Source organism: Anopheles nili, chromosome 3 (assembly GCF_943737925.1).
Source record: "Anopheles nili chromosome 3, idAnoNiliSN_F5_01, whole genome shotgun sequence".
Lineage (NCBI taxonomy): Eukaryota > Metazoa > Arthropoda > Insecta > Diptera > Culicidae > Anopheles > Anopheles nili.
The window spans coordinates 15,600,323-15,612,535 of NC_071292.1; the positions used below are offsets into that span (position 1 = coordinate 15,600,323).

General features: G+C 45.7%; 1 protein-coding gene across 1 annotated transcript in view; it reads left to right on the forward strand.

The window, feature by feature from the left end:
* The first annotated feature begins 1,191 nt into the window (after positions 1–1,191).
* LOC128727812 (uncharacterized) overlaps positions 1,192–12,213 on the forward strand; it is a 38,004-nt gene continuing 26,982 nt past the window's right edge. The window contains exons 1-2 of the mRNA XM_053821757.1: positions 1,192–1,318; positions 10,211–10,262. Of these exons, the coding sequence (XP_053677732.1) occupies positions 1,192–1,318; positions 10,211–10,262 (179 nt within the window). The remainder of the gene's footprint in view (positions 1,319–10,210; positions 10,263–12,213) is intronic.

The following is a 12,213-nucleotide window of genomic DNA, read 5'->3' on the forward strand; positions in this document are numbered from 1 at the left end:
CCTCTTACTTTGCGCTTTTCCTACTCCAGAACAATCTCGACCGCTGGTCCTAGAAGGCAATTTTGAATCGAAGCAGTTACCAACGAAACACAACACCCGGCAAGGGTTCGAACCTGCGTGCGGTTGTAAATTAGTTTTCGCTTGTTTCCGCGCCCGAAAAGAAAGGGAAGAAATTTGAGGAAAAAAAAAGCGCCCGCGAGAAGCTTAATCGAATTTCGTTTCCGCCCGACGAAGGTAGCCCGGATCCGGTTCATCAGCGAATTAAAAGGGAGGAAAAATGTACGTCCCCAGGAGCGGGAAACTTCGCGGGATCGCCCCTATAGAAACCGGTGGGACCAAAGATTCGAACAAAACCAACAACAAAAAATCGGAAAAAAGGACTAAGAATGCCATGAGCTCGGATGCTGCCTAGCAACGGGGACTCTACCTTCGACCTGAGCCTCGAAGTGTGTTGCGTGAGTTTGTTTTTCCGCCTTTCGTGCGCTCTCCCACTAATTTCCACCTCTTCCCGGGTGGCCGGAAAAGCGATCCGGAACGGATAAAGCGCACCCTGGGCCGGAGGACAGATTTACTGCAGAATCAGCTCGCCCAAAAACACCCGGAGCCCTACTTTTGAGCCCAACCGGTTGTATAGGGTGGGGGCGAGAGTGGGCGGAATTTGGATTTTAATTGCTTTAAGAAGGGCTGGGGTGGGGTCGGCGTGGGCGCTACTTCCGCGACGATTGTGTTTTGATGATTTTCTTCATCCCTTCATTCTCGGGGGTTTTTTTTCCTTTCTCGTCCCTTTTCCCGCGTAGCGTCAGCGAAGTGTCAGTGAGTTCGAAGGGCGGCGGAAGTGGTGAAACGAAGCGGTGCCGGTGAAGGTGGTTGTGTTGAAAGAGAGCAGAAAAATAAAAACAAGTGAAAGTGCACCAGATTTGGCGAAGGTCCTTCCCGGAACCCGGCGTGGCTGCGTTCGATTTTCTCGAGTGATTTTTCCCTCATTTCCGTCCGTCCGCGTGCTGCCGTTAGCGTAGGGAGCGGGGTTTTTTTCACCTTCCGGTCGGTTTCGCCTTTTGGGAGGGAAGGATTTCACATTTCTTCTACGCCCCACTACGTCCGTACTTCGTCGACCTTTTCGACCGGAAAGCGCCGGTTGGTACCAATTTCCATTTCTCTACGGGGCGATCGCGTGATCGAACGGCCGCATATATGTGTGACACGGGCAAGCCGAGGAAGAAAAAGGAAAAATTCCAGTACAACAAATCGATCATGGCCGCCACCAGCGTGGTGGTGCTCGATCGGGGCAACAATACGACCTGCACCATCAATTTGCATGGTAAGTGTGTGTGTATGTGTGTGTGTCTTTTCCTCCTTCTAATGCTAATGCTACGATAGGCTATCGGGTCCATTATTCCGGGCCGGAAGGTTTCACGTATAGCTGGCGACTTACGCCGTCGTCGACCGCAAACGAATTTACTCTAAAACAGCTGCAGGCTTCGTAATGGCATGTCCGGAAAACTGGGCGATCGCTTCATTCGAGTATAAGGTGGCACATATTACGAAGTGACGAAAAAAAAAACACACATCTGGGCTCCGTCTGGACCCAAAATGGAGCGTGGAGCCCAAAACAGACTCCCCAAAAACTATCCCAAATAAACCGGCTCACCTAAAACAACACAGACAACAAAAAAAGCAAACAAATTTTTCCCCAAACAAAAATGTATCTCTCTTCTCTGCGTTCTATTTGAATGGAACGATCGTCAGACGGTTTTCGCGGGAAAATTGTTTGATCGCTGCTTCCGACGCAACCAGCATATGCTCGCCTGTTGATGAATCCACAATTTACTGTTCCTGTTTCACTTTATTTAGCTTTTTCTCTCTCTCTCTCTTAAAACATCTGTCTAAATCCGGCCCCACCACAGCGAGCTGGTGAGCAATGTCACCCTGCACGATCGGCAATTATGCTATATTCATGCGAGCCCCCGACCATGCGGTGTGATAATCGTCCTCTTCCTTCGCCCACCTCCCTGCTCGACCCTTCAATTGATTCGGCTCGGTTTGCTATAGACGCTGTTTTGGGGGGCATTACAAAAAAAACCGCACAGCCACGATCGAGTGCACGTGTGTGTTTTGGGAAGTTGCGTCTAGTGCAACCAGCCAGCCAGCCAGTGTATGTGTGATGCGATCACACCACCATCAAGCGCAACTAACCCGCCACCGTTCGAGGGCAAACTACCCCCCATTTTGACCCCCAGGAAGGGGTGATTCGCGGGTGCCCGCACGACGTGTGGTGGCATTAATGTGCACGCCGTTCACTCGCTGTGACACACACACACACCGGTCTATGGTAGGGTAAGCGAGGAGTGGTGGTGGTCCGGAAGGGTCAACCTTGTGATGGAGAATTGATTTTACCTACCCTTCTACTTGTCGGTGGTTCAGCGGAGTTTGAGCCAACCCCAAACTGCAACCACGTGTAACAGGGGTGTTAAGGGGTGAGTGGCAGTTAGCGGTGGGGGTTGCAGTGGACGAAAACGAAAACTAATCTCACCCCGTGACACACACACCCGCGAGTAGGCGCATTATTAGTCAGCCGTCATTAGGCTGGTCTGACCCTGAGACACCGCGACCTACTGCTTCTCGTCCTACCAGCTCTTTTGCATGGTTTAAATTTCAGAATGGAAGGAATTCGGTGGGCCTGAGACGCAAAACTGCACTTCTTCGCTTTGTGAAGTGCGAGCTGTGAACCAGCCGCTGTAAACGAGATGCTCCGATCAATCCATGTTCCCAATTTTAATTGCCATTCCACACCTCGCAGCTCAGCAATCAGCAGTTTTTGGGTTGAATTCCACGAACAAGGCATTTTGTAACCATCGTTTTTCATTATTGTTCTCTCCTTGTAATGTTGAATTTTATGGCAAAAAAAAAATGCCACCCCACTCACTCGCCCCAATAATTTGCCACCAACGCAGCCCCACACGCACATCCGGTGGCGAATTCGGTCGCCAAACGATTTCGATTTCGTTGGTCGTTTTTTAGGCGTTTGTTTGAGTTCGTTTTGTTTTGCTGAAGTATGAAACTCAATCGACGTTCGATTGATCGGCACCGCCGAAACGTTGAGGCGTTGCGCCTGCCCAAGTAAATCAATAATAAGGGGAAGCTTTGGCACGGTGCAAAAGCGCCATCCAAAGGGGTTTGTTCCGGTGGACGAGCTTTTTGGGCGTTAATTGGGCGCTGTTTTGATCAATCATATGGACAGTTCATTGATAGTGACACGCCTCGAGTTTGTAGCCACCAAGCTGACTAATTGCTGACGGAGCTGCCATGGAGTACATTTTGTCGTGTGATCATTGTTTCTCGGTTTTCTTTTGCATATTGCTGTGTCGTTGTGTTTTCCGCAGGCAGTTTTGAATGGCTTATTCGTCAAAAAAGAAACATACAACGTTTGGGGAAATTGCGCTTCGGTTGCACCGTTTTTTTTACGGAAACTCACAATTTCGGTGATGATAGCATAAGCACAAAATGATAACACCGACAATGCATTAATTTTACGAGATCCCATTCATTATTTCCCGCGTTTCGATTCGTTGGCGTTCCACCGTGTACGAAAGCTTACATTCTAGTAACGTACGATCACTCGATCGTAGGAACCCCTACCAGGTAGCCTGAATTGCTCAATCAATTACTAAAATACAACAGCAGGCAGATCCCGGCGTTGGGCTAGGTTTGTGCCAAGCGTTCAGGCCAAGCGTGCTGACGCCAAGGAACGTCTTATCACCCGTCAGTATCGTCTGTCCGTTTCAACCGAGGCGTTATCAGCTCACAGACCAGAGGCGTAAAGTTTGGATGGGTCCGGTGTTTGGTTTAGTGCACGGCAAAAAAAGAAACAACCCATCATCCACTGATAAGACTGGCATTGCAGCCTGAGGTTCACTCGGAACGTGAGTGCAGGTTTCCGTTGATTTATATTTTTGCTCTTTTTTCAAAGCCCTTCCACCAAGCGCAGCGCCGTACATTGATTTAGTTTCCGATGACGCATTAAAGACGGGGGGTTTGATTTTTGTTTAATATTGTTACTTCAAAGGGATGGAAAGCTGATTTAATTTGTTTTATTTTTTGTATTAATCTCACTAGTGTTCATTATTCTCCTTTAACCCAAGAAATTTACATAATGCAACAGCAAATTCGGTGAATCGTTTGTACCTCTTTTAGATGCACCATTCCAAATGTTCACAGACGATCCTGTGACGTTGCTGCTGTAGGTCGGGTTATCAAGAGCAGTCCGTTTCTGTTGTTTGATTTTAGAACCGTCTTTCGTTCGCTGGATTTATGGATCCTTCAAGTGCCGTCTAGAACAAACTAGATGCAGTAGAATCTATTTTTTTCGTTGAATAAAAAAACATGATCTTCCAAATGGTCTAGACTCTAGAGTATTCGGAAACTGTTTTTTTTTGTCATCAGACCGGTAATTACTCCTGATAATGGACCGTGTGTCGCTGACCCGATGATCCCATGGTGAACCTTGGCTACGATGGGATTGCCGAAGATTCCTGAAGATCCGTTTACTGCTGGCGCAGATGGTCCTATTCATGGGGCATCATATTGTGAAATTTGTCGCCGATTTTTTAGCTATTGCCTCTTTGGCAACGGCATCTTTGAAAACCAGGCCAAAGGTTAGCAATCTGGCTCAAAACGTGACTAAGAACAGTTGGTTTCAGGGTTATCGGCTATTTTTTTAGAGCATACTTATAATATTTCCTTTATTGCGAAATTCCCATGTGTTACGAAATTCAAACGCTAATCGTGTTGAACGTCTGATTTTTTGTTAGTGTTTTCGCTTTGTTTTGCCCATTTTCTGCCTCGATTATAGAAATATCAGGCTCCGTTTAATTGCTGTTTAGTGAATATGTGAAAAGCATAATTGCCCTTCCATGGCAAAAAAAGACATTTCGTAATGATAACGGGAATGGCTTCTGTTTCGTAAGTTGTGTAATAATTTCCAAGTGGCGCAGTATGTATTTTCCCTATTCGGTTTGGAGCTTTTGATATGATCAAGTCTCTCATGAGTTTGGTCCTAAATAAAATTATAATTGTGAGCATCTCTTAAAATGGTTATTGATGTGATAAAAACTAAATTCAAAAAGATTGTTGTTTGTGATCAAAAATAGATTGTTGTTTTTCAAAGAAGAAAATTTAAAAATTTTAGCAATACCTGAACATTTTTAATTCAAATTTCTAATCACTGTGTTTTTTCATTAAAAGGCCACTGACTAGCGAAATATTTTTCCATTTTCCATGGAAGGTTTTAAAAATAATATTCGCTTCAAATGTAAACTGCTGCCCCCACCATGTGCGTCTGCCTATCGAATCAATCATCTATTCAATCGATTTGAATTTTGTTTGCCTAGCGCAATGGGGTGAAAAAAAGCAAGGATTGAAAATATCGGAAGGACCTCCCACCGTCTGGCAACCTTAGAAAAGGTTCGGCTGCTTTAGATCGCTAATAAATTAGCATACCTTTTCTGTCCCTCCAGTGATTTTAGAGTATTTTTTCCTCCAACAAACAATCAATATGGTTTGCAGTGTTTCTCATAAAATTAAGTCCCATGCTTTCGATGAAAGAAAACAAACTTTGTTGGTTTGATTTGATGCTAATTTTTTTCAGTAAATTTTACAGAGTTTTTTTCCGCATTACAGTATGTTTTTGTCAAATAATTGATAGCGTGAATAGCGATAAATGATAGCGGAAATAGCCTCCAAATGATCACATACATACAAAATGCTCCCGTACAAAACTATGATAACAGCCACAAAATGTTGGGCTGGATATTTTTTGCCCTCCTTCAGCCTTTTCTTAAGCCACTTGGGCTCAACCGAGCGACTTGACGCACGCGTAGGAAGGTTAGAATGGCACGCAGAGAGGGCAGGCATGTAATTACACTACACGCTTGAAAGTGAGTACAACCACGACGGCGTGCAACTCGGCCAAAGTGTGCATCGACATGTACATTTACTCGCGCCATTGGCCCACGGATTGCTTCGCCTTCAACTGACCAGTACGGGCACGTGGCCAGCTCCTGTAACCGCAGCTTTGTACGTACTATTGTTTCGCGTGTTGCGTGTTTTACTGCTGCCCTAGAAATGGCCTACTGCGAGACATTTGGTCCATCAGTAGCGAAGGCTGTCACGCTGCTTCAGATCATCAGTCTCGGGAAAACGGGTGTAGTTTTTTTTTCTTTCTTGCTACAAAACGACAAACCAAAACCCAAAGAGGCACTTAAAAGGAGAACAAGAAGCAAAGCGATAAATGTTTGATAGCCTCGTACAATACATGAAACCTAGCTCAGGACCTACCGGAGCACTGTGAATATTTGAAGTTTAAATGCTTTGAATTTTTAGGGAAATAAGTGTTTTCAAACACCAAATACAAGACGTTCTGCCTGTTACAGCATGCTTTCGTTCCGTCGCAATTTTCAAATCCGTATTTTCGAAATTCCGTGCCGAGGCGACCGGACAAAAATTGAAGTTTGGGTGTGCGATTTTTTTGTTGCTTTTCAATCGCCTTCAACCCCAAAAACCCGTTACATCAGTCACCCGGAGGCGTTCGTGAGCAGAGTGTGTGTTAGCGCAATTTTTTTTTCTTGCGCCCATAGGCACTGTCCCATTTCTTGCGGCAAGCCTGGAACTTTCGAATCATCTCAGGGGAGGAAGGATCCTTTCTAATTCCTCCACCATCCGCCCGGTTCTTGGTTAGGCTAATTTTTCTAACCAAACCCCGATCATTTTTTCTTCCCTTTCACTGTCTCTCTCATTCTCTCTCTTTTTTTATGCACTGCTTTTCTGCACTCGATTCCAAGCTAGCCGCCTGGGGGCGCCCAATGGGCAGGATAAATTAGCTCGAGTGAGCCTTCGTCATCTCGGGGCCCCGGCGTTTGGTTGATTTTTGGTTCCCGTTTTCGACCATTTCTTCATTCATCACCGATCTGCCGGCGTCCCAGGAGCCAGGGGATGCTGAAATGATGCCAACAACAACAAAAAATGGGGGAAAATAAAATGCAAAATTTAAGCAACGAACAACAACAACAAAAAGCGACAACCCCATCGGCTCCAATTTCCACCCCGGCGTATCGGGGCAGTGGCGAGTGGTGGAAAATTCGCGGAGACGACAAACAACGCCCGTTACCGGCCGGTGGTGGTGCTTTGTGGTCGCGCAATAATTTTGCCAAACTTTCGCGCTCCAAACTTCCCGGGTCCGATCGATGGGGCCACATAACCGGCTGGAATCGGGCGGAACCCCAAAACGGTAGAAACAAACAAACATCCCAAAGACTAGGCGAATAGAGGTTTCGAAAAAAAAAATTAGCAAAGAACCGCCCCACATCACAAAGGGGCACCCTTGCGTGCCGGAAAAGATGCCGAAAAGGAGGTCCGAACGAACGGATACGGAAGAATTGGCACAGTTTTGTGCCAGTTCCATGTTCTTTTTACTGCTTTTTGCGTGCTCTCTCGCAGATAGAAAGCTAGACGCACCGAAAACCAAGCGCGAATTAACCTCGTGCATGGAAGACGGTAAGGTGGGAGAAATAAAACTTGCCGATCAGGTTTGTGCGCTTTTTTTTGTTGGTTCGTTCTTCATTTTGGCAAAGCCTAATCTTGCCCCTGACCGAGGTCGTCGGTTGTCGTGAATTTTCTATGATTTTGATCCCAAAGAGAAAGAAAAAAACGAGGCAAAATTGCAATCTCAGTAGGCGAAGTTTGCATTTGTGCAAACCGTTAGAAATGGGGTGGACCTAACATTCGAGGGAATATATGAGATTTGATGCGCGAAACTGTGGGTGTGCAAAATTTGTGGCACGATATAAAAAAAGTATCCTGCACACCAAACGGTGGTCGTGAAAAAGATATTTCATTCGACCGATTTATGCACGAAATAAACATTCCAAATCAAGCATATGGCATGGAGGTTTTTTTTTACCATCGTTATTTAAACTCCTCGCTTGCTCGTCAACAAACACCCCGGCCATATGTCGCCGGTGGTGTTCACTTGTGTTTGTGGATCTCCTCACACAACGCGGGCCGTGCCCATCGAGGCGCGTAATTTCAAGAAGCTCCATCGTCCGCTTCAGACGCGATAAATGGCTCCTTCAGTACACAGGGCTCTGCATTCGGTAGACCTTGGTGGCGGGCTTCGAAGATTGGCCACCACGCCGACTGAACAAGTGGCTGTTTACCGATGGTTCCGTTTGTGCAAACATTCGGCACCACCCTCTCCCAAAAACCCCAAACCGCGAATGGGGTGGAAATTTAAAGTCGAGGCAAGCCGAGTGATACGACAATAAGAAAAAAAGAAACAACTGCCTCTGAACCACGTGGACATGGCGCGAATCCAAAACAAACGCAGTCCATTCATTTCACCCCGTCAAAGGTCCGAAAACATAACCACCACCACCACCATCGCCTGATAGGCTTTGGAAGGGTTGTTAGAGGGTACGATCCGTTCACGCACTACTGGCCGATATTCGTGCGCGGTGGCAAACACTTGACCCACGGGCAAATCGACGACGTGTCTACTTAACGCAGGGAGTGAACCCGCTGAGCCACCCCTTCTTAGGGGTGAGTCTTCGTGAGCGCAAACATGGCGCGCAGTAAGTGTTTGTTAGATGGCCGACGCAACCCCCTTTTCTAGCTGGCGATTGGCGCGACTTTACGACACTCCAGCGGGCGGTGGTCACGGACCGAGAAAAGTGAACGTATTGTCATGTGCCTCCTTTCCAGCCATGGTATGGTGGCACAAAAATTCCACTCTTGCGTGTGTGTTTTACCCCACGATGGTGTATAGGGGGATGCAAAAAAAAAAGCTGCAGTTTTTGTGCATCCGCCGCATCGACGCACCACGCACGTCCAAAAAACCACAGCGTGCCATAATCAACCCGCCCGATTACGGCAGCGGCCTTTTGTGTGCACTAAAGAACATCATTCATTCACCTTCCGTTGAGAGTGGCCTGCGGTTTGGTGCGGTTTGAATCCGGTGGAAAGGCTGAATGGTCGGCTTACGAATGGATAAACATTTGTTGAAGGTCGTCCGAGGTCTCGTGCTTGAGGTTCCACAAGTTAGCGGAAAGACACCGGGGTCATCTAGAAGCTGTCGAAGCGTCCGAGTTTCGGTGGTTTCGGTGGCTTAGCTTCGCGCACCGAGCGTGACATTAAGCGGAACGAAAACGGTGCTTGTGAGAGCCTCCAGCGTCAAGGTGGTCAATTTGTACATGCTTGTGTCATTTTGATGAGGGTTTTTTTTCCTATTCCCGACAACGTTGTGGAGGCGCTTTTTTGCGAGTAGAATATTTCGTGATTTTTTTTTATGGAAAACGTATACTCTTATGTACCTTTGACCAAGCTGAACGTCTTTTGAGGAACTTCAAGTGAAGCCTATCCAGAATGAAATGAAGTAACATTATCTTCTCTTTATGAAAAAAAAGTTTAATAAAAATCCTTGCCAAAAAAGTGACTGGTTTTTATAAATAATGTTTATTATTCGCGTGCGTATTTAATGGCTTATTGAACAATAAATACGTCTTACAGCCGCCACTCATCACACGTTTCATTTATCTTCTTTTTCCGGCAAAAAAGCGACGCTGAACTCCGCAGGTCTTGTGGAAAGAAAATGCCACCAAATCAAACAATATAAAAAGCCACATAAACTTAATGGGTTAATTATTGCTCACTTCTTTCGCGCAAACCGCGTTCGAGTCCGGAGATCGGAGCCATTGGAATGGCATCTGCCGTTACATATTTCCTTTCGCGCGTAACCGGCATGTACGGAATGCGGCTCACAGCATCGCCTACTTGATGGAAGTAATGAAATAATTATGAGTCAGCTTTGCTTCCGGCGATCGGTTCCCGTCGGGCACCTACGTTTGATTTTTTGGTACCGAATTCTTCGTCCGAAATAGAGCGTATCGTCTGTTTCGTACAGTGTCGAAGGCGTACATTCCGTGCATGCACATTTCGGTGCATATCGCCCGCGTAGCTTCAAAGACGTGTCGGGTGCACGTGGGAAAGTAGTGTTATTGCAGTCTGGGACGTTACTATAGGGGGCGTAGTGGGTTGTGCTTAGACGAATGTTGAAAAATTTCAAATACACCGTTTATAAATACCAGTTTTCATACGCGTCATCATTGGTCGTTCGTCATTATTGCTGACTAAAAATTTTATGTGGTTTTTTCGTTTGTAGGTGCAACTGTTGTGTCCTGGCGAGTTAACAATCAGGAACAGCTGTTTGTGAGGTAAGTGAATACATGTTTCTTTTGTTATAAAATAAGTATTTGTTTAAACCATTTATATTAGTTCTGACACTACGTTTTTCAATTATATTTTCGACGCAGCATCAACTATTTTGCGATATTTATAGTCGATCGTTTTTACTCACCCATGGCATGGTAATTAGTTCTACCAACGACAGTTTATTATTCGGATGAAATTTGATTTTCCCATGCAAATCACCAACTGTCGACACGAGCCTCCACAAAGGGATTTAATTATTCTAATGGGCTTGCGTTACACGATCGTAATGGTCTGTGAAAGGGCGCAACAGACTTTTGAACGTGTCGGATCTTTCACAAATATTAGTGAGCGTGCTATTTTAGGATTTCTTGCATGTTTTCCACCAGACAAGAACCGTGATAAAAGTTTTAATAAGATTTAATGACTCAAACTAAAATCAAAGATTGTAGTTAATTTATGCTGAATATGAAAGCGAACAAAATACGGGGAACTTCCAACTGTGTTTGAAGTACAATTGATTTTTTGATAACAAAACAGCTTGAGCGTCCTTATTTGGAAGCAAAAAATCCTTCCCATGGTTATCATTTGTTTTGATTTAACATACATTTATGGTGACGTGCTATAAATTGTCATTTAAATAAAGTTTTATCAATCGCAACAAACAGGATTCAAGCTCTAAGCCCATCTTCGCAAAATGGCAACCGTGGAAAAAAGGTGGCACCCGTCATTTTGCCAGTTTTTGCTCATCTCTCCAACATTGATGATTTTTAATGCGCCGCTCCATACATCTATGACACCTGCTCTATGGCACAACATGAAACGGTACGGCGATTTAAAAATGAACAGAAAAAGATAAAAAAAACAACGCAATAAACCATCTATCACATAAAAGCTCTAAAAAAATAGTTTGCTCTCCCCGACCAGCAACAACAATAATGTTTGACGAGAACAAAGTAGAAAACGTGATTAAATTTATCATGTGTGTGTGCACACGTGTGTGTGTGCCAAGGTTTTTTGTTCCAACCACATATAGGGTGGGCCCGTCTCCTCGTGGTCCTTCCTCTCGTTGGTTTGGATTTTCCACCCCGAGTTGATGGGGTTTTCTATTTTTTACGTTTTTTTTTTTCGCACACCCATCCCGTCCTGGCGAGTTTTTCTAGTTTCATTATCTGCACCGTAGGTGGGGCGTAAAAATGGGTGGGAAAAAAATCCCCAGCTCTCCTGTCCACATAGCGCTTTGCAATTTGTGCCTCTATCGCTTTACACAATCACAACCGGGTGGGTTCTACTTCATCCCCACACATGCCATCGGTTGGGGCTATTCACGCACGAGGCACGCACTAAAACACATCCCCCGATGGGGATGACGGTGGTGCAGGATTTTTTCACCCCAAAGAGGTGCGGCATTACGTTTTTTTTCTCATTTCGCTTTGCTTTCCCACCCCGTTAGAGGGAACGTTCGGTTCGCGTGATGAAGCACTCACACACCTACCGAGCTCCCAGGAAGGCATGAGCATGGGAACGAAGGACGATGAATCGGTGTCCTGTGGTCATCATTTTGCTAGTGCCATTCGTCCCCATTTCCTTCCTATGCTTACGTGTCGAAGCTCACTAAACGCCAGCCCCGGATATGGTCTCTTCGGTTTGGTTAGGTTATGAATTGTGATCCCTTGGTGGTGTGCGTTGGTCGGCTGAAGTTCCGGGACTGGCTTTTTTCACGCCTGAAAGGACGGTTTTCTCTCTCTCGCTCTCTCTCTCTCTCTCTGCTTCTTGTGCGCATCCCGAACGTCTGTAAACTTTGCATTTCACATCCGCGGTTTTCCATTCGCCGGTTGGTCCGGCTGAACAGTGAGATCATTTCCACGATGCATCGGTTAGTCTTCTGTGCTATCGTTTCGCCACCGCGTTCGTTATCAATCTCCGTGAGGGTGGTCCACCCGGTGGTATCGTAAC